Source organism: Chenopodium album, chromosome 16 (genome assembly GCF_948465745.1).
Source record: "Chenopodium album chromosome 16, dcCheAlbu1.1, whole genome shotgun sequence".
Lineage (NCBI taxonomy): Eukaryota > Viridiplantae > Streptophyta > Magnoliopsida > Caryophyllales > Amaranthaceae > Chenopodium > Chenopodium album.
In genome coordinates, this window is record NC_137849.1 from 3818705 (window position 1) to 3843061 (window position 24357).

Genomic DNA, 24357 nt, shown 5'->3' on the forward strand with positions numbered 1-24357 from the left:
CATGACACTAGGAATTAAAATAATCTAAACATGCTTTCTACGAAACAATAAAATTACTTACTTTGTTGCCTCGTATCTCTTTCTATCAAAACAATACACACATTAGTAACTTCAAGGAAAATATTAAATCAAACAATTAATTTAAATAATTGAAATAGAGATTTGGGACCGAACCCCTCAGAAATTATCAACCTTTCACGTCTAGGGCGAAGGCAACTTCGAGCTTGGTTATGTGTGTTTAAGTCTCATGAATGCGGTATTGTATTTTGAAAAGGCTAGGCTTAGAAACCAAGAGAGAGAAGGAAAGAACAAGCTTTAGCTTAAAGAGAGAAAGAATTAGATGATTGTTGGTGATTAAAACGGGGAAATACGACCCTATTTATAGAGATAAACATTCGAAAATGATAGAAAAAGAGTTAGAATTCGAATTGGAATAAAATTCCTTTCAACGCGGCAAGATAAGGACTATCGCGGCGCGATAGAATTATCGCGTCGCGATAAAAATAGTTTTTTTTATAGATTTTGTTTTTATCACAACTTTTGATCCAGAAGTCGAAATAAGTCATATAATATGTAGTTGGAAAGCTCTTGAAGTATACTTTCCAACCCAATTAGAATCAGGTTAAAATATTTTTTATAATAAAAGATATGGCCGAAATAGTGGAAGGGTGTCAGTTTTGGATAGAGTTTCGTATTTCTTTCATATCTTTGTCGTTATAGCTCGGAATTAATATTATAATATATCATTGGAAAGATAATTTAGAGATCTATCCAACCATATAAAATTTGGATGAAAATTATGAGGCACGAAAATAATATCTGAACATATTCCATTTTGCACAGAACAAGGACTCTCAAAAAGAGGAGTTTTATTCAATTTCAAATTCTTTGATCTTGTCTTTTCAAAAAAGATAATTAAGATCTCTTAGAAACTTGTAGAAGCTTCTAATTAATCCTAATTAGTTTAGGAATTGGATTAAAACCTTTGGACCCTCCACATGATCATTGGGTCGTAGGTAAAATCCGGTTTGGGCTCAGTTTAGTATTTTAGCCATAACTTCCTCATTATTCATCGGAATTGGGCTTATAATATATCTTTGGAAAGGTATTTTCAAACCCCATCCAAATACACAGTTATTGGACCCATATTATGGACCAAAATAAACTGTGCTGGACGTTTTTCATAAACAGGGTACGAAAAGAAAGATTTTCAAAAACAGAAAGAAGTATTTTTCTTCAAAACAGAGAGATTCACGAGACTCTTTCATATTTCACCTCGTTCGATAATCAATGTCGTGAAAGGTATTCATCACTGGGTTTGGTTTTTGGGGAGACACAATCAGGTGTCTACAATTATCTTTCAAAATCAAAACTTATCTTTTATTTTAAAATCTGATTTTTATTAAAATAAAATAAAATAATTTTTTTTAGTTTTTTTTTTGAGAAAAGCGCCAGCCACCGTGGTGTTGCCAGCCGAAGCCAGCCACGGTGGCCCGTACACCGGCTGGTGTACTCTACCGCAAGCAGCGACGCACAGCAGCAGCAACGCACGCAACACTTGCGTGGCTTTACTGTTGCTGCTCCTGATGTCCGGGCTGCTGCCCCACCTCGCCCTTCCCTCCGGACCACCTGCAGCGGCCCCCGCTGTGGTTGCGCCACTCAGCCGCGGCTGCCGCACACAAAACCTTTTTTTTTTATTTATTTTTAATTTAAATTAAAACAAATCTATTGTTTAAAAAATAAATTAATTTAATGTGGTCCAATTAATTTCAAAATTAAATCATATTCAATCTTGAAATTAGGGTTCTTCATGAAATTAATCCCCAATTCAATTTAAATCTTAAATTAAATAACTTGATCATGAAAACTTCATAATTTAACATGAAATCAAATAGATTAAAATCATAAATCACATAAGCATCGAATTAAATCAAAACCAAAACACAAAAATCACAATGTAGGGGTTTAGGGTTTCGAAATTTTCGAATTAGGGTTTGGGGTTTTTGAATTTTTCGAACATATTAGGGCAAAAATTCGGACTTTTATGGCTAATTCTTGAGCAAATTAAACAACTTTTAATAATTCTATATGTTAAATTACATTTAAAATATTAATAGACCCATAATTAAATTATTCTCCCTCCTAACTGAATTAAAATTGTGGACATTCAAAGAATTAATATTCAATATATGTACATGCATAGGCTAACTGATACCACTGTAGGACTTTATAGGTACTATAAAGCGGAAAACATGAAACATATTCATAAATCCCAAGATCGCATGCATAACACATAAAGAATAATTAATAATACCTTTGAAGCGTGAATCCACTAGCAATCGAGCAAGAACAAACGGGAGACAAAGAACCTCAAACGTGATTCCTCTACTTGGTCCACAGGCACAGATTAAACATCCACTAATGCTAGTTAGTCGTAATCGAACCCTTTCAATTAACCTTCTACGAAGAAAAGAGAACCGCGAACCACCACACGCGCCACCTAGGTGGCCGGCCGTACGGACGAGGGGAGGAGAGAGAGAGCCGTGAGTAAGATAGAGGGGATTAGGGTTTTGGGACTTGGTTGCTTGAGTTACAATTAACTGACTTGTCAATCGTTATTTCAATCTAAGTCATGGATCTTATTTATAGATCATATCTCTAAATAAGAGTCCATGTCAAGCTCAAACTCCTAATCCTAATCAAACTACTCTAGCCCAACACTCCTTATGGTTTGTCATGATCTCATGAGGCCCATTAATAGGCCTCTTACTTGTTTAACCCAATACCCTTGTTGTGTGACCTCAAAGGATCCATTCTATTGGGCTTTGGACTATTTGACTAGCCCAAAGATTATTTATCATATCTAGCAACAGACAATGACGACCCAAAAGAATGAACTTATTATCTCCATAATAGTGATCCTTAATATGTCTAGTAATTGCACTTATCGAAGACATAATTCCTTCAAATCATCTACGATAGTAAAAAAATATCGAGCCCCACATGATCGAAAAAGCGTGTCTATAGAAGCTCCATAAATCGCAATGTATTTTCTCAAATATTAGGGAAGCCTTATTCTTACTTATTGGGAATTTATCTATAGGGTGTTTAGCACGAAAAAAAATTTCACATGCTTTATTTAAACTACCCGTACAATTACCAATCGGGGGAAGAAGTTTTACCACTTTTTTGGATGGATGACCCATTCTTTTGTGCCACAATTCTAAAGTAGAATTAGAACCATGCACCGAAACATGTTGCACTGAAGCAGAGCCGCTGAAGTAGTATAGTCCATCTCGTCTAGCACTCGTTCCAATGCTCCCTCGATTGGTCCTGTATAGCACACATAGAAGAATTAAATTGGACAGTACATTTCATTTCATCAATTAATTGAGAAACTGAAATTAAATTACAACTCAATTCTGGAACAAAAAGAACATTATGTAGTATAATTTTTGCTGACAAACGAACCGAACCCTCCTTGGTTGCTATCACCGATTTACCGTTCGGAAGCACAATAGGGCAATGCATTACATTGTGAGTATCAAACAACCATGAATCATGACAAGTGACATGTCTAGACGCCCCGGTGTCAACAATCCACTTCTTTGTATCAAACTTATCAATCAATTGATCATCTTGAAATTTGTTGTTGTCAATGAGATTTGCAATAGCCTGCCATTGATCGGCAGAAAAAACTTGAGAATAATTGTCAATATGGGTGCGTGCAACCCTTGCTCCACGATCTGCGATAGCTAAAACGATTTTAGGTGGTGATGATATTTTTTTATCATCGCCCATTGTTAGAGTTTGTAATTTGTGTAAACACTCCCAAAATCTAACCTTGCTCTTGATACCATGTAGAAATTTGTATAAACTCGTAGATTAGATTTCATTGATTGCGGCCATGGCCAATAAATAATACAAGTTAACCCTAACCTAATAGAATTAGGGAACTAACTAAATATCACCAAAATATATTCTAGCCATAAAATATGATCACAAAATATATCCTATTATTCCCAAAATATATCCTCGATAATTTTGTTCTGAAATTAAGGTTTAATAATTGGGGAAAAGGGGAAAAAAAATGAAAATCGAGGGAAAGGGGAAAAAAGAGAAAAAAAAGTGTTTTTTTTGGCCGAGAAAATTTGCTCAACAACGTAGTTTGGTCAAAGGACCTTCCCCACAACTCAATGCCGATAAAAGGACCTTTTGTGCCACCTTTTTCATAAAAGGACCTTGCTCACAAAGTCGACCACTTAAAAAAACCTTCCTCGCAAATTATCCAAAAAAAAAAAGTACTATGAGCTTTATTGATTAAGTTTCTTAATAAATGAAGATGGCACGGGAACGAGAGCTTCTTTATGCCTATCACCATCATTCATCACAAGATCAGTAGAAGGTTCTTATGGTGATCAGATGAACTAAACATTAAGTTTTAGCATTAAAGTTTCTATTTTTGGTTCGACCTAGCCTAAAATCACTTAATCAAATTAAATAGTCTGATGTGTGATATTAATGTACGAAGAATTTTATTTAAACATGAAGAGTTAATTTGATATGTATAGGACATAGTTGTTTGGTAACAAGATATTCTAATGAAATTTTGTAATTTTTGGTAATAAGATATTTGGGTTAAATTTTGAGGTCCCCTACAAGCCTACGACCCTACCTAAATAAATGTTCATCAGCTCATTTAGTAATTAAAAGATTACTTAATTATATATTTTTTTAGCAATATAATTGCATATTAATGTAGTGTAAAGTTGATAAATTAAGCCTATTATGACATGTTGACAATTTCGTCAATTGTATTGCATAGAAAATCCCATTAGAGGCAAATCCATGTTCTACGAGCTTGTAAACAGAGGCAGATTTAAGGATAAAGTAATTGGGTCAATTGACCCCACTTAATTTTTATTTTTTTTAAAAAAAAAAATATAAGATGATTTATTTATCATTAAATTATTTAATATGACAAAGGTAATATAAAAATCATGAGTAAGTCCGTATCTACACAAACCATTTTATATGTGTCATGTAATGTAATATATATATATATATATTTTACCGTAATTTGTTAATTTTATAAATAATTGTAATATATTTTTTAAGTGTTGTTTGAATCCGTATAAAGTCAATCATTATGTAATATAATATAAATTAGGAAAGATTACTTATCATCACCGTGTAAACGATATGAATAATTGTTATTATAATATGTGTAAACGATGTGTAATATATAATATATAATATATAATATATATGTAGCTTAACGTAATTTGTTATATGAATAATTTATTTTAATACTTCGTATAATTTTTTAATGTGGTTTGAACCCAACTATATTAGAAAAAAATTAGGAAAAATTACTTTGCTTTGACTTTTACCCTTTTTGGGTTTTAAAGAAGAGTGATTTGGTGAAATTATGGTATGTCATTAATTATCAAATTGAGGTTACTACAATATTTAGTATGTAGCACGCAATTACTCTAATTTTTAAATGATATAAATATATTATACTCAATAAATAATTATATCTTTAAGCGATTACAATTTGAACAATTAGAGATCTAAATCAAAATTAGCTAAATAGTATGACTTTAATTGATTATAATCCGAATAATTAGAAATTTAAATCATAAAACAATTACAGTTATATAGGCCGCAATACATAGCAAATGGAGTTTGTTTGATTATTATGCTACACTCAGGCTCTCTTGATCTTCTGGTATACTATCTTTGTTATCGTCTTTTTTACCCCAAATGACGAGGTATATTCCAACGAAGATTAAAATCGCTCCTATCAAGCTAAAAAAAAAATGTAATGATAAACTTAGTGTAAATAAAATCCTTTATTATAAACAAATTAAATTGAAATTGCATAAAGATAAATTACCTTTCTAAGTAAAGTGGCTCTTCAAAAACCACTGGGCTAACCACTACTACCATAACGAGGGTTATGGGGCTGAAACTGATACAAAAAAAGACCTCTTTTCTGTGATACACCAAGTCGTAAGTATTGTACCATCATGAATCCCGAAGCTATAATTGCCTATTAAGTTAAAAATTAATCAATCAATTACTTATTAAAGTTTGTTAATAACTTAGAAATGTAATCGAATTACTATTTTTTTTAGTGCACTAGAAATTACGGAGTACTATTTTTATAGTACGAGAATCTTATACCATGTAGAGTATCATGACGCCATTGATGGTGAAATCAAATCGTCAATAGCAGTTCTTCTAGTCCATTGTTGCAACATATATTACACACTAAATCTCATGCCTACTATGATTCCACTAGCTCGTGGAGAATTAGGATACATTTGCAGCAACTTGTCCGGTAGATTTATCAAACAATATTATAAATCAAATTTAAATTATAGATAGAAATGTATATAAACAAACTTAGTAAAAAAAATGAGTTATCATAAATACAAAAAGAAAAATTAACATTACCTCAATAACAACTAAGGCAGCTGAAAAAACACAGTTACCAAATGCAGATAAAATACCAAAAAGCTCATTATGATTGAGCGCTTGCCCTTTAGAAACGGGAAATTGAGTTTGTTCCCTTTATTAGTCGTGGGCTCTCTATAACTATTTCCTTGTAGAAGCTAAGAATCATAGACCCGATTATGGCTATGATTGTTCTACTTTGGCTATTCTAGCTCGAGTATGCAAGTTCTTCCATCCTAATTTAATAGTCGGAAGAAAAAAAAACAATAAGTTATATCCTAACTAACAAAATTGCAATAAGTTTTCATATTATTTTCAACTTTTCGTAAGGAAAAAATAAATACAAGCATAGGCCTAAAACTATTCTTTGTTTTTTAACAACTAAGATATAGACCCGATTTTGACATTTTTTAGGCCGGGGTATTATTTAAGAGCCCCTTATTTTTTGTAATTTTGCTGGTATTAAAAAATGATAGTCTAATTTCTACAAAAATGAAATAAAATTTGTAGTCAAATTATCACCTACAAATCTTTTTTTGATGTAGAGAGGTACGAGGAGAAATGATATAAACGAGATTTGACCCTAAATCTTAATTAAGTACCACCAAGAGAGTCTAACTAACTAAGCTACTTAGTCATCCACTTATCACCTAAAAATCTAACTACAATATTCATCACATGACGAGTAAAACATTGGATATTGGGCTGACACAATAAAAAAAAAAAAACCTCACTCGAAGAAGAAAAGAATTTTACTTCATATATGATTGAAAGAGAAGTAGAATTGCTTCATTCTTCAATTGCATAAGAGCTAACAATTACTATAAGCCAAGGAAACATGAACATCAAAATCAGGCAAAATGACTGAGCTTTAGAAACAATAACTAGCTTAGGTCCTGTGTCATGCACGGTAAGTCTTAAGTTTTTTTTAAAATTAATCATATTTAACAAATAAAATGTGGTAAAACATACCTATTAGGGGATATATAGAAATTATATCGTCACATATATATTAAAAGGCCGTTTAAAAGTAATTTCATATATTAATCAATTTTATTGCTATTTTTTTAGCTAAATCTAATAATAATCCGTTAAAAGATATTTAAATAAGAGTTGGAATAATATTTTAGGTAAATGTGTATGTAAGAGAATTAAGAACACCAAATAAATAGAAATATATTTATTATATGAAGATATAAAAGATTTGGAATATTATTATTATAGTTGTATTATACAAATATATTCAAAAAAAAATTGTCTAAAAAAGAAAAGGGAGTTTCGGAGGGAAAAAACAGTACCAAGACGTGACACGTGTCAAGTCCGGTGTCTGTTTTAGTATTAAGTTCTTGATTGATTCATCAAGCATTAAATTATTCTACTTTTTGATTTGGACTTAAAAAAACATTAAATACTTGTATTAGTTGTATTTTTTAAAAAATGAATGTATTAGTTGTATTTTTAATAGAAGAGTGTATTAGTTTTATTTTACTCCGTTACTACGTGGACTTGAACACAATAGTTTGGCCCCTCTTAATCCTAGGCCCGGGGCAATTGCCCCTCAAAACATAACTCAAGGCCGGCAATATCATATACTCCCTCTGTCCCCAATTGTTTGCCTCAAACCATAAATCCACTTTATTAAGGCTTTGGGCAAAAAATGGTGCACATGGGTTGACACATATATCAATGAGGAGAGAGATAGAGAGAGTGCAAGTGGTAAAACATGCCAAAAGTAGTATGGGGCAATCTTTTGGGGACACCTTAAAAAGGAAAGTAAAGCAAACAATTAGGGACGGAGGGAGTATCCCCTAATTAATTCATCAATAAACACCCTAAAAATCAAAATATACAGCAATACTTACCTAAATAGGGTGGCCATAACATGGCTGGAATTAAATTTGATATGGCCGCTACTGTTGTAATCGAAGAAAGCTCCAAACCCAATACAGATTAATTATAACTAACCACTCCCCTGCAAAATTATGAATAATACAAAAACGTTAATTTAAATAAAATTGGTATAAATTTTGATAATAAAAAGTAGTTGAAGTAGACAGGAAAATTTGTCAATTACTAACCCAAAAAACGCATTTTGTAAATTATTACCCCTAAAAAAAGTTGTTAATTACTACCCCTAAAACCTGATTAATTCAAGTGATTGCTACCCTTTTTTTCTAATTAGGCGATTTAAACTCTTAATGATACCATTATTAGGCTAATTTGTAATTAGTTGCTTTTAAACCTTAATTAACTAGTTAAACCCTACCACCTCCATGCCACCATTGCACCACCTCCGACCACCCTCCACCCATTATTGAACCTACCTCCTCCAACTCCCTACCATGACAACACCCCTTTCTCGGTCTCCAGCCTTAAACCACCTTCCTTTCACGATAACACCCTCCCCACCCGCGGTGGCCTTGACCCCCTTCCCCTCGGCAGAAAACCTTGCTCGGCCTTCCCTAATCTACCTCCACCCCTTTCCCCCCTAATCACCACCCTTTAGGGCTTTAGGGTTTTAATTTTGAAACTTTAGGGTGGTGATTAAGGGGGGAAGGGGTGGAGGAGGCTTGGGGAGGGCCCAGTCGGGTTCTCTGGCGAAGGGGAGGGGATTAGGGCCACCGTCGGGTGGGGAGGGGGGATTTTTTGAGGGTGGGAAGGATGTTTAATTGGGGGTTTAGAGGTGGTGCAATGGCTAGTTTAAAGGTGGGGTGGATGTCGGGGCGGGGCAGGCTGTTTACCAGCTTGTCGGCATGGGGATGATGGGTAAGGGGGCTGCCGAAGATGGTGGGGATGGAGTAAGGGGACTGTCGGAGGTGGTGCAATGGTGGTTTAGAGGTGGTGTTATGGTTTATTTAATTAATTATGGCTTAAAAACAACTAATTACAATTTTGTTGGACAAGATGTCATTAAGTGCTTAAATCAACTAATTACGGGCTGATTAGGGAAAAGGGTAGCAATCACTTGGAATAATTAGTTTTAGGGGTAGTAATTAACAATTTTTTTTTAGGGTAGTGATTTACAAATCGTGTATTTTAGGGGTAGTAATTGACGAATTTTCCAAGTAGCATAAAAAGTTTTTAGGAATTACCCAAAAAACCCGCAAAGAAAGGATAACTCGACGAAGGCCAGGTGAGTGTAGGATTAGGGGTCGTCTGAGTATCATTGGGTGTTTTTTTTTTCAAGTACCTAACATCATATTTAATTTCATTAAAAATAGTACTTATAACATGTTAATTGATCAGCTCCTTTTTACACAAAACCAAAAGCAGCTTTAATAAATTAGCTTAAAGATGAGTTAAGTCCAGCAACAGAGGGATCAGGAGGAATCTCCTCAATCCAAACTCTCGTATCTCAAATTAAATTTTTTTGCTAATATGAGGTAAAGAATGAACCACCCCCATTTTCCCTTCTACATACCCACATGAGCAAAACTAATGACAAGTTCATCTTAGCACGGAGATGTAAAATGTCATTAATAATTATGCTATAATTAACTTGAATTTTCAATTCTTCTTTACTAGCTCTTGAAATTTAGCATACTTGATATAAGAACCATAAATATGTAATGACAACTTAATTATTAATTTACCTTTCATATAAGAAGATTGTCGGGGATAAAAGAGAGTAGCAAAAACAAATGGGTATGCAACAACTACAACATAATAACTATTGCCTTGATTTACTAGGTAGTTGTATGAAATGTAAACCAAGTCCAAATTTAATTAGGCGATTACCATGATTATTGTAATAATAATGTTCTTCCACAATGGCGTATCTAGCATTTTTTATAAGTGGGTTCAAACAACATTAAAAAATTATACAAAATATTAAAATAAATTAGTCTTCTGGCCTGTGCAATGCACGGATTGTTTATAGATATATAATATAATTTTTAATTTATAATATGTTTTTTATTGGAAAATGAATAGTTTATAAAAGGTAAAAAGGGGTGAAAATTGAATGTAATTGAAGAAGATATTAAGTTAGGGGAAAGTGAACCAAACATTCATTCATGTATTGAATTAAAGCTAGTGTATTTTTTTTAATACGAGAAAGGTTAAATGAGATGACATACTATATATATATGTATATGTATATATATATGTATATGTATATATATGTATATGTATATATGTATATATATATATGTATATATATATATATTACACACATACACACACATATATATATATATATTGCACATTTTTTACACATATAAAATTACTAAATAAATGCCCATGTGTTACACAGTGATGATAAGTAATTTTTCTTAATTTATATTATATGAAATAAATAATTTGTCATTTTATTTATAAAGCAAGTAATTTACCTTGTAGGTAAGGTAGAAATAGCGCACTGGTAGCACTCTTTAACTCAAGTTTGAGGGAGTTTTAATTTCTAATTTAAGGTTTGAGTATTCTATCTATTTTGTCAGAATTTTCTTTAAGGTATAACTATATAAAGGCATTGAACATATTTTAAGATCACTTGGAATTAATGTAATCTAAATATGGATGGAGAATTGGTTTGTGATATAATGAATTAGTCCTATATCATTATGTCTAAGCAAATTAATTTGAATTAATGAATATTGAGTAATAAGCTAGGAGCTAAATCAATGTTATCCCGTGGGAATCCTAAGACTATTATAAAGGAAGCTGCGACACTTCAGCTGGATCACCTCCTTGTCAGGAAGAGCCCCTCTATGCCTTGCGGTAATGATTCCTCTGGCATATAAGTTTCTAAATATGTCTATATGATTATTATTTAAACTTTTAACATTTTTATCTCATTCACACACAAATAAGGGACATAATTGCACGTCGCACCTTATAACTTCTACCTAAGTTTAGGGGTGATGTTTGCCGTGTAATTTTCCGTAATAGTAATATCTTGTATATTTAAAGTATTATATCGTATAAAAGTACATATTTTATAAGTATAAATACATATAGTAAGTATTTTATACAAGTATTTAATAAACATCTTAATTGTATTTATTAATATTTTTAAAGCAAGTAATTTTATTAATTTATTATTGCAAAGATTTTATTAAGTAAAACTATTACTCCTTAATTAGTAGACCGAGCGTTGCTCCAGGTTACTACTTTTGTAGATGTGCTATTGCTAATTTTTAAAAGACATTTTAGTAGTTTGTACGAAGTATGTTTTTCAATACTTTTGTAGAATAGTATTAATCTGTGTGCAAGATTAGAGCATAATTGACCATTAGCCTAGATGGTCAAACAATGATTTATCTTCTAAGTGATTGAGTGTGCGAATCTCATCATCCATATTTTATTTTAATCTAGTTGAGACAACATGGAGTATTAGTGGTTGTGTGGATGATGTGGCGTAATGAAGAATTGAGTAGGTGATGTGGTGGCATAATGAGGATTTAAGTGTGTGACACGACATAATAAGGAGGTCTACGTGGCACATAAAAGTTCTTAGGAGCGCTTTTTAATTGATTAGAAGAAACTTTAGAATAATACTCCCTCTGTTTTTCAATACTTGCTCCATTTCTCCCTGCGCGGAGTTTTAGGAGAAATTGGAGAAGGTAATAAAATATGGAGGTAGTGGGGTAGGTGAAAGAAGAAAAAATTGTAAAAAGCAAAAGTAATGGAGAGAAGTGGAGGAGAGAGAATATGAAATTAATAAAATATGATTCATGGTGGGTCTACTAGGTGAGAGAAATTAACTAAATATTGTAAAAGCTTTTCAAATAAGGAAATAGAACAAATATTTAAAAACGGCTGGAAATGAAAAGTGGGGCAATTATTTACAAACCGAGGGAGTATCCTAAAAAAAATATGATTCATCAAATTTTAAGGTATATGATTATCATCAAATTCAATATATTAGGGGCCGTTTGGTTGGGGCCCCTTGGGGTATTCAATAAAGGGAAATGGAATTAACTACCATGAATCCCTTTGTTGGTGTTTGATAGGCAAAATCAATTCTTCCCATTACCCCTCCCATTACCCTATTTTCCTCTATATTCATTCCCCACCATCCCCCGGGGGAATCACTCTAACCCCCAAACTCCTCTTCACCCAACTACCTTGACCAACTTTTAACTACCTCGACCATCCTTAAAACAACAACTGCCCACCGACACCACCCCCCAACCACCGACACCATTGCCAAACCACTACCCAGCCACCAAAAAATTGTCGACACTTTGACGCCACCACCCTGACACCACTGACTCAACCCAAAATCACCTAGCCACCATCAAAAACTACCCAAAACCATCCAGCCACTACCAAAACCATGCCCAAATGCATCGGGAAACAAACCATCTTCCCTTACACTACCTAACTCCACTTGAAATAACCCGCACCCACCGCGTTCACCACCCATTACCCACGAAAATCACCACACTGACCACGAAAACCATCACAAAACCACCCAAAAATTCTATCCATCTCAATAATAAACCATAACCACCCCATAAAAAACCCCCAAACACCAAAAAATAACACATAACACTCTAAAAACAAACAACCTACTAGAACTACCAAAAGATTACTTAAAAAATAGAGAGCGCTAACATCGACATTTATCAATGGATCGGAGTTGGTGCTGCAGTAGACGATGGAGGGGTGGCGGTGTTGCAGGGAAAGGGGAGTGTGGTCGTCGTCAGGGAGAGGTAGGGGAGCTCGGCGCCACTGGATGGGAGGGGAGCTGGAGTTGGTTGTTACTTGTTAGTTACTGATTTTGAAACTTGATTTCATTCTTTTGAAGTAAAACAAACAACCAATGATAAGTGAGGGAGTTGCTTTCCATTCTCCTTTTCCCCTTTTCTTTTAGTTATTCCCTTTCCCCTTTGCGAACCAAACGATCCCTTAGTATACAACATATATTGAAAAGTTGATCTCATTCTAGTAAGAAGTAGTAGGGTTAACAGAGGACAATGCAATTATCACGACTTTCCATGATTCTCGTTCATGTTCGTAATTTATAAAACGGCGATTTCACCAAAAGCCACCGAGTTTTTTAAAAATTCACCAAATGCTATGAAGTTTCCACAAATATACCAAATGCCACCGAGTTTTTACAAATTTCACCAAATGCCATTAGTGACTAACGACCGTTAATTTCGTTAGCCATTATGATTAAATCATGACACGTGTCATGATATGATTGGTTCATTTTAATCATATATTTTATAACTAATAAAAATATCTTTTTTTCTTGATTCTCGTGACGAAAAATTGTTCAGGTAAAGTTTTGGGGCTCATTTGAACCTTTATGGATTCAAATTTAGGCGGGAAATTTTTATGATGCTACTATTTCTATCTAGGCGAGAGATTTTTATGAGAGAGTCACACATGTACAGTTTGAGGTTACCGATGATGTTAGCGGTTATTATTTTAGTATTATTACTAGATTAGTGCCCGTGCGATGCTTGGTAGTAATACTTTTTTTTTCCATAATTTTTTTTTTACTTTTACTGCAAAAAAAAAAAAAAAAATCAAAAAAATTGTTTTTTAGCACCAAAACTTCTAAAAGCTTTATTTTACAGCCAAAAAAAATTCTGCAAATTGTTTTTACCATCTACCGTTAAATACCGTTTGAAATAAATACCTTTGATTTTTGTGTGCAAAACATATTCTTCTCAGGTTAAGGGCGGATTTTGGCCTTTGGGTCCAATTTGAGGTCGGAATTGACAAAAAATAATCGAAAATGCCTCGTTGTGCGTGTTTCACGCAAATCGAGGTGTTTTTTAGTAGGAAAAACGAGTCATTTACGATTATTTTTTGTCAATTCTGACCTCAATATGGACCTATAGATCCAAAATGCCCCCAAAACCCCTAAAGTCCATGTGTTTGGCACGAAAATCGAAACATTTAAAAAATTCCGTTAGATTTATCTTTTTTTATGGTAGGTGGTAAAAAACAATTTTTAATTTATTTTTTGGTGATGAAATAAAACTTTTAGAATTTTTGGTGGTAAAAAATAATTTTTTGATTTTTTTGTGGTAAAAGTAAAAAAAATCCTTAAACTATTAACTATTACTTAAACAAAACGTTGCTGGCGTCATACATCCCCTCCCTATCCTATGTGTCGCTTTCTCATTAAAAAAATTCCTGTCATTTTGATGTATGTCATCAATAATTTTTTTTAAAAAAACTACACTATATATATTATATATGTATTATAACATGTACTTGGTATAAAGATAATAATGCATACTCTACTACTGTTGTTGGCCTAAAATACAAAAACTATCAAAGTTCATAATATAACCTATATCCACTCAAAAAAAAAAGCTATAACCTATGAATACGGAAACCATCAAAAATGAAAAGTGACTGACTTTTGGACTCAATGCTAAAATGAATTTTATTCACGTTATATTATCCAAAATTCTCTCCTATTTAGGGGGTGTTTGGCTCAAGCATATTAGGTATAAGGTATGGGTTTGGAATGACCAAAACCCATACCTTGTATTTGTTTCTTGAAATTTCATTTTTCAAACCCATACCTCAAACCCCCAAGGTATGGGTTTTTGAAACCCAAGGGGGGAGGTGGGTATGGCTCATACCCATACCTTTAGGTTTAAAATTAAAGGAAAACTATCATTCCTAGATAAAAACCAAACACATGAAATCAAGTATCAAGTTCCAACCCCATACCACCCAGGTTTCATTCCTCATTCCAAACCCATACCATTGTTTGAACCAAACGCCCCCTTAATCATCCAAAATTCCTTCCTATCTAATTATCAAAAATTCTCTCCTGTTTAATTGTGATGATAGGTGTAAATAAATAAAAAAAAGCAATAATTATCCAAAGTGATTGACGTTTTGTTTTGATATATGAATGTGCATTGCATTTTTTTTTTTTTTAATATTACCTTTGTTCATTGTGTGTCTTAATGTCTTATGTATTTGAAGGTATGAAAATATTTGTCTTCCACACTTCAATTTGCAATATGAAAATGTCTGTACAATAATATGACTTCATTGAAGACATAACTCTAATGAAGGAAAATATTAAGATAAGAATAATACGCTTATGGAAGCCACCAAAATTTGATAATCCAAATGATTATAATATAGAGCTAGCTTTGAGATGGTATTTCTGGATGAAAAGGTATTGATAATATATTAAAAAAAAAAAAAAAAGAAATCTTAAGCTGCATACAAAACTATATTGATTCTTTAATTACTTCAAAACATTCATTTGATTATGGAATAAGTACATTAAGATAAACAAAAGCACAAGTAAACTTTTATAATCCCTCTAAATAAAAAACATATGATAATGATTAATTTCATATAATATAAATTAGGTTAAATTAATTATCATCACCGTACAACGCACGATTACTAATCTAGTTTGTGATATAATATAAAAATGAGGCAACTCATGTGGAATAATAAACAAATGCAATGCATATAAGAATGATAAAATAAAAAAAAAAAGCAAAAATTATTGAAACTACAATTGAGAAAAAAAAATATATTATTTTTGATTAGTTGGGTTGAAAATATTTAAAAATAGTATACATTATATTAAATTAGTGTTGCATGTTATTCCCGATAAAACTACACAATGTAGATGTCGTATGAATTTTTATTAATGAATTAATTAGTTCAAAAATAAAAATAAAATAAAAAAAAGCTATATAATAATGTACTTCCAAAACATAAGCTAAGTAGAATACTTTTTATAAATTTTTTTATTGTATTGACGGGAAAGTTTTTGATGATAGCTACATATGTCCAAAATGGTCGATGTAAACATGACCTATTTTAGAAATAGTTAATAGATTTTTTTAAGGAAAAAATAGTTATAAGTTGGTAAAATTATTACCGAAATATTTAACAGGAAATTAACTGAATTATTATTATTTCATAAGATTTTAAATCAACCATGAATAGAATTTTTTTTCCCCATTGAACTGCACTATTGTACAATTACTATAATAATGATAATTTAAATGTTAACATTGTATTTTTGGCTCCGTTAATTTATACTCTTTACCATATATCAACCTTTTAAATTATTGCTTATTCTCCCTTAATTAAAAGATCTCAAAATCTTGTGTAACTATTTTAAGTAAATAAAACATGAAATACAAAGAAATACAGTTAATATAAAGATAATATATAAAATTTAGGAAGTATATATTATTTTTTTAGGAGAAGGTATTGCGTACGGAAACCCGCACGCAAATTTCCATGCGGCTTGCTTGGCTGATATGTTGTACTTGTTGGCTGATAAATTTCATTTGTTGGCTGATATGATTTTTGTGTTGGCTAATATATTCTTTTTGTTGGCTAATATACTTTTTTTTTTCTTTTGTTGGCTGATATCAAACATCATTTGTCTTATATGTTTCTTTAGTTGACTGATATATTTATTTTATTGGCTGATATGAATATTTTAATTGTTGGCTTATATGTTTCATTTTGTTGGCTTATCTGTTGCTTTTGTTTGTTGATTTCATCCTTTCGTTGGCTGATATGCTTCCTTTGTTGGCTGACATGTTTCTTCTGTTTGTTGATTTGTACTTTTTGTTGGCTGATAGGTTCCTTTTGTTGGCTGATACATTTTTATTAATGTATGATATGTCTCTAATGTTGATTGATATCAGACATCAATTGGCTAATATGTTTATTTTAATGACAGATATGAATTATGTATCAACCAAGAACCCAAAATGTATAAGGCCTAAAAACAAACCCAAAATAAGCCAACAACACAAACGTATCAGCCAAATTCAACTCACGCACTCCCTCACTCTTCACCACTCCCAAACGGCCAAACTCACACCACCATGCTGCAACCCTTGCTCCAGCCTCGCCACCAGTCTCGCAATAGTTCCCCACTTCCCTTTCCTCCTCGACAAATCAGTCCAGCCACCAAAGCTTCTCCTCGCCGTTTGTGCCGCTACCGTTCACTGAACCCACCGCACTCACCGCTAATCACAGCCCACCGCCACAACTCGCGCCACCACCATAAATCGTAGCCCACACCACCACAAATCATAGCCCACACCACCACAAATCGCAGCACACTACTCTTTGTTAATTGAAGAAGTGAAGATTGAAGAACTCTAAAAATTCAATTAAGATGAGGTATGATAATCTTGAATCTGAGTTTTTGTTGATTCGATCTTTGATCAACGATTACGACGACTTTTCCGGCTGCGAACTCCATCTCTGTCGCTCCCGATACCTCCTAGCCGCACGAACACTTGGGTGCGGGTGCTCGCTCCCAATAGTTTGTGTTTTTTTTTTTTTTTTTTTTGAAGAAATCCCAAAGGACACCAATTTACATTGATTAAAGTCATACGGATCTACAATTGATGATCAACGATAAAAAAAAAATAGATTTAACAAAATCAAACAAGAATTAACTAAAGAATGACTAAAGAATCCAAATACATAAATATAACAATTCGACATATTCTCGATTCGTAGTCTCATACACAACTTTTTAAATTACCAAGAGGAGGCTCTAATAGATGAAATTCAACCGTTACACCAATTGCCTAGCGGCCTAGCCTATACTCATTCCGTTTCGGATACTAGTAAAGGTAACAGTTTGGTCTGGTCAAGTTAATCAAATTATGAATTCTTATTTGCAACTAGCACTAGCCATTTAAGGGTTGTTTTAGCTGAGCAAACAATGATTTTTATATCCAATTATATTGTCGGTTTGTCACTCAGTCACACTAATTCTTCAGCAATGTATCAAGGCTAGTAGCAAACAGGAATACACATTCTTGTGATCTGAGGGGTAACAGTGAGTCGGACCCTGAAATAATTTATCAAGATTGATCAAATTAATCACCGACCAAACTAATGGCTTATGATTAGAACGGAACTCGGGATAACAAGATCTAAGTCTGGAAATGTCTAATTGCAAATACAGTCCACTAATTGAACAAGAATTCAGAATTAGCACCCGCTAGTTTCAACAGCAGATTCTATAACATTTAACCTCCACGGAAACAAGTCTAACTACATTCCAAAGACACGATAGAGAGAATAGGGAAAGATAAGCTCTTGACAGAAATTCTAATCCATCCTGCCCTTCAAGATGTGCTCCTTGATCTCTGTTGGAGTGCTACACAAGCAAAGGCAAAAGACAACACAAAAAGCATTGTTAGGTTTGCCGAATAAAACTGAAAAAGGAATTTTTTTTTTTTTAAAAAAAAAAAAAAGTAGAGGGTGGGGGGGATCTAACAAATACAAAGAAGCATTTAAATTTGAACTTCCTCTTTGGGTTGAATAATAGCAAGAGTTTGCTTTCTCACCAAAGAAGAGACTATAACCCAAGATGAGACCGCAATCACATTACTACATAGGACCACAACATACACTTGGTTATTAAGCTAAAGCTGATTCTAGACATAGAACCAAAGATAGGTATGGTCAAGACCTTAATTACCAATGTAGCCTTTCTTTGAAATTGGTGTTATTACAAGGGTAAATAGAGCAAATTGGGTATCACAAGGATAATAAAGGAAATTTGTAATTACTACAAAGACTACAATCTACATGTATGCTTTAAGATTTAGCCAACTGATACAAGAAAAACTAAATAGAAATATGGTCTATTATTTAGGAAAGAGGTAGTATTGTATCTTCACTTACTGTTATTTAGGAAAGAGGTAGTATTGTATCTTCACTTACTATCATACCTACTTGTTTCTATGATATGTGAGTATAGCCAAAAATGAAACAATGTCCTACTAGCTGATAGAGATAAATTATTACGGACTTGACCCCAGTTAGCACTAATCATAGACATGAATCTTGATAGAAAACTAAAACAGCCCAACACTCATGTGCCTAGCCTAGATATCGGTTAAAGATCCTCTCTTGTCATGTTTCAGTCTAGGTTTAGAAAGAAGGAGCCCCCACTTGTACATACCCTATTGTCTTTGTTTACTCTATCCGCTCCTTAATCATAGTCCCTGCAATCTTTTTTCAAGACACTACGGCATCCTCCACCTTCCCCCCCCCCCCCCCCCCCTTTTCAAATCTTTTTTTGTTATTCAAACACTTGCCTACACGGGTACGCTACTACTTCAACCACTCTCCCACTGTTGTTATATTACCTCATCAGGACCTGCAGCAGCTGATTACAGGATACGATAAAAAATCTCCAGACCCACAAACAGAATAAAATTGCTAATTTCTTTGTGGCACAGCAGGCCCCAAGCAGATAGGGCAAGGCTAGAAACCCAACACGGGCAAGAGGGTAAAAAATTACAACCATGAAGCTAGCTTTCAAATGGAGATAAAAAAAAAAAGGAATTTTGTTGACAATCATTTTGGGAAAAAGTTGTAATTGGGCTATGTTACATCAACATTTAATTTTACATTATGTACCTATGTCAAACATTCGACACTCCAACAATTGAACCCGACAATTCAATTTATACTCAGACATCAATTATCTTGAACCACATACTTGTAAAATATAAATGGAAAGGAGAAAAGAAAGTAAGCAATACAAGCTTACAAATAAACTAGAAATCAATAAAATAACAAGAGTATGAACCTCAAAATGTGTATATATGTACTTAAACAATAGAAACTCATACAAAAATTCTTTAAAATCGAGATTATTTAAAAAAATATATATATTAAATCGTTGTCCCCATATCCAAGGTGGAGGGACAGTTTTTTTTGTATTAACAAAAAATAAATAAATAAATAAAATAAAATGGAGGGACAGTACTCCTGCTAACCAATGCCAAGATCCCCTGACACAAGCTAAAACCCACAACCTAACACAACTAAATGAAGTCTACAGGGATCTAGTGCTCTATATAATTGGAAAGCACTGGTAGAAACCATCCAAGCAGCACATAAGATGAGTATTATGCAGTATTATCAAAAAAATGTCCAATAAAGAAAACAGGGTACAAGGGATTCCACTTACACAATATAGACATGTCCTCCCCAACCACTCAAACAGTCCCGATCAACTGATGCCTGTAAAGCCTGGGAGACTGTCTCGAACAATTCTTCAGGTTCCTGAATCACAGGCACAAGATTAATGATGCTGACAGAAATTTGGCAAATGTGAAGCATTCAATGGTGTAAGCTAAAACTCCAAATCACTAGCATAGGCTGAATAGATTTTGAATTTTTCCTGAATCGGTTTTGAGTTGCATTTTTGTACATATATCTCTTAATGAAGGCAAAATGAGGGAGTATAAAACCTTATTAATGTTTTACTAAAACAACATCCTAAATGGGATATAGGTTAGCAGGAAACATAAAACTAATCAGAAGAAATATACTTTACACCACCAAGATCAAGTTAAAATTCAGATACATGAAAACTTAGATAAATGCAGGTACAGACACCTTTTTAAACACATGACAGTTAGATAAAAGATAAAGTTACTATTCCACAAGGAAACCAACATATGACCAGGTTGATATTCAACCATATAAGATAAAACAAACAGCTGCAAACAGATTTAGGATCAACATTTTTGAAAAGCCAAAGTCCAGGTTCATGATAAATCTTTAGGCAGAAATTCAAATTTGCTAGGAAATTCCAATCCCCATCCCCGTGGATTGCTGACCCATAGTCATGTGTGAAACCAAAATAAAGAACCATAGATTCAATAGCTCAACTTAGAATCTTACAAACAAACAGAGATGGTAATTAGCAAAAACCAAAAATTCATCAGATGTCAATGTGTCAAAATAAGTACTCAAAGAAGATTTAAAATGCAAGGAAAATGACTTACCAAGTCAGGCTTGTACATAGATTCACAAGCACCATACAGAGACTCTGATGCAGTTCCGGCAACAACAAAATCTTTAGCTAGCTCCCTGTAAAAAAAAATAAAAAATGAAACAAGACTTCAATTTTGCGGTGATTGGTAATGCAGCAGTTGTGAAATGTCCGAAATAACATTGCATTTACTACAACGATCCATCTTATAATTTTTTCTGATAAAAAAATCTATTCATTATAGGTTAATAGTGTTAAAGGCTTATTTTCTAGAATAACAAAGAAAATCACAACTATCACACTGTAAAGACCGCAAATCAACCACCCTATCAAGTTTAAAGGTACTCTAGCAGCCGGTGAATAGAATGCTTTTCTCAAATATGGTACAATGGATTGCAAGATTTAGATTTTTTCAGGTCCCATTAGCATGAAAGAAGAGAAAAAGACATCAATTCCAACTTCATAGAGAAAAAACGCGCTTTCTTCTATATCTCTGATAAATTTAATGGTCAATGTCAGTTACTCAATTTTAGGTACGCAGTTTGATTAAGAAAAACAAATCCCAATTTCCAATATGAATCAAACAAGTACCATATAATGCTGAAGATTCTCTCCAGAACCACTAATATGAATTTCAAACCAAAGAAGATTCTAGCCAATGTATAAAAAAGCTCAAGGCGCACCAAGGCGTCTCAGAGTTTTTTGCGCCTAAGGCACACCTTAGTTGAAGTGAGGCGCGTATTATAAACAATAAAAACAACTTAAGAATAAAAAAGTTGATGTGCCTTATTAGCGCCTCATTAAAATTGCTTCACCTAGACCACAAAAGGCGCATGACCCCTAACGCCTTAGAGCCTAGGCGTGCTTTTTCAAGTACTGGTTCTAGCAGAAGTAACATATTCATCTTCTTTAATCATGAAAATATGAAGAATACAACCATGATGCCTCAAGCAAATAAGACATCATCAAAAGGACTTTAAACTTTTCTAATCTTTTTTATTTTTTTTAGAGATATTAGTTATTTCACAAGGATTTTCAACAACCATATAGTCGCAAGGCCTTAATATCGATGTTTATATAATCTTTAAAAATCTTAAATTACTGATATCGCAAACGAGTATTAATTTCAAAGAATACAAAGTGGTAACAGAGAAGAGGGCATACTTGGCTCCAATCGAATCCATTGTGCAAATGAAAGGCTTGTTATCATCACCTAATCCAGCAATCACTGGCTGGCAGAAGTATGGGCCAAACCTAGAGAAAAAACAGAACTCACATTCAGTTTTCTTAAAAAATAGCAACCAATAAGACGACAGCAAAATATTGGTACAACAACAAATATGGAATAATACAACAGCAGGATTCTATGAAGCTTTAATTACTAATTATTGATAGCTTAAAGAAATTTAGCACAGCACATAAGGGATTTATGAGATTGCGCACTGTATGACTAAATGTACAAATTAGGCTTCTGAGCTATGTCTGGAGTACCAGCTACTTGATGGCGAAAAGGAGTGGCAGGATAGCAAATGGTCAATCTTTTTTCACTTTATACTCCGTAATACACAAAATGTAATCAGTGTCGGTACAAATCACAATATACTATACAACATGTGATCAGTACATGTACAAATCAAAATAATGCTAAATCCCAATCAAACAGCAGTTGAGTCCATTTTACCCCATCTTAGGTAGTTGCAATAAACCTAAAGTCACATCATCAAGAACAATACAGCATTAGTTTCTTGTTGTCAAGGTGGAAGTTTAAAGCAACAAAGGATTTTCTATTTCCAAAAAATTATTAAGATAGGCACTTTTTCTCTTCTAAAATTAAGCCAATTACATCCATATTTGCCCTCTAAAAATACAAAAGGAACAATCAAACATAAATGACTTGAGCAACAAGTGTATAGTATAAGCTTCTAAAATAATGATCAAGAACATCCCTTTAATTTAGGAATATGAAATGCACACAACCCAACGAGGAGTGTTTGGCCCAATTAGCCTATAGGAAATTCCATCCCCAAATCAATTGGTAATAGGAGTAACTCCTCTAATTTATGAAGTGGTTATTTTTCTGTGGACAATCAAGGGGATTCAACAATACAAGTCTTAATCTTAACCAATGAAGCCTAAATTTTATCAACAACATTATACATTCATAACCCGTCCGTCCAAACTTAATCGTCACATTACTAATTCAGATTATACTATCAACGCAACTACTAATTGAAAGTAGCATTAGCGTAATAAGCAAGGCAAGTATATATATAATAAAAGAATAAACAAATGAAGAAACCAAACCTTTTCTCGTACAAAATTGCAGAGACAAGGTTAGCAAAAGTTTCAGGCTTCATGTCTCTCTCCTCTCTCAGCTGATACAATTTGTGCCGAAACACAAGCCTCTGGTACCTTCAAATTTAAATTATATCACACTATCAGCTCCATTTTCTCTACATTATTCTCAAATAAAATTACATTAATTCCAAAATAAATCACAAAATTCCATAATTACACTATCAGCTCCAAACTTTTCATCATTTCCCCCAAAAAAATCGCAAAAAAAAACAAATCCAGAAAATTTAATTAAAAAAATTGAAAAACACTTACAGAGTTTGAGCATCGGAGCCAAGACCAGAGAGACCGATGAAGAGACGATCGTGAATTTGGAAAATACGCTGGAAATCAGTAGCAATTGTTTGAAGCTGAACCCCTAATCTCCGATCACTACCAATTGCGAAGCAATTTTTCCCAACCATTGCCACTAGGGCACTTCCATTGTACTCGAAGATCTGCTCATTTCATCGAAAATCAAATTAAATCAACATAAATTAACAATTAACAGCAGATTTACGAAACGAAGTTTTGGAATTAAAATTAGGGTTCGTCGAAGAGAGAGAAAACTTACAGACATCAATTGAAAGAGGAAATCTGCGAGCGAGAGAGAGAAAGGGGAAAATGAGTTGAAGAAGAAAAGAAGAGTGAGAGACAAAGAGGAATCGAGCTTTTTGTATCAGTGTATTTCTTAAAAAAAAAAAAAAAAAAAAAAAAGCCAAACAAACAAAAGAAAAAGGTGTAATACTCTGGTTTCTTGAACAGTAAGGCATACAGCATACTCATTAGTCATTAAGCTAGCATTTTCAAAAGTTAAGCACTTAATT

At 33.2% G+C, this 24357-nt stretch overlaps 1 protein-coding gene across 1 annotated transcript; it reads right to left on the reverse strand.

Moving 5' to 3' along the window:
* Positions 1-18266: 18266 nt before the first annotated feature.
* On the reverse strand, positions 18267-24245 carry LOC145584688 (proteasome subunit beta type-3-A). Its single transcript, XM_081641496.1, has 7 exons — positions 24105-24245; positions 23807-23988; positions 23501-23608; positions 22361-22450; positions 21210-21294; positions 20387-20481; positions 18267-18559 (listed from the first exon to the last, which is right to left on the reverse strand). Exons 1-7 carry the CDS (start codon positions 24108-24110, stop codon positions 18511-18513), a joined length of 615 nt encoding a protein of 204 aa, XP_081497622.1. The 5' UTR covers positions 24111-24245; the 3' UTR covers positions 18267-18510.
* Between the last annotated feature and the right edge of the window lie 112 nt (positions 24246-24357).

Excerpts from the sequence above, each read along its gene's own strand:
- LOC145584688 (XM_081641496.1), bottom strand. Across the intron at positions 23,609-23,806 it reads GGCTCCGATGCTCAAACTCT|GTACCAGAGGCTTGTGTTTC; the intron begins GTAAGTGTTTTT and ends TTAAATTTGAAG. Across the intron at positions 22,451-23,500 it reads GCAATTTTGTACGAGAAAAG|GTTTGGCCCATACTTCTGCC; the intron begins GTTTGGTTTCTT and ends TTTTTTCTCTAG.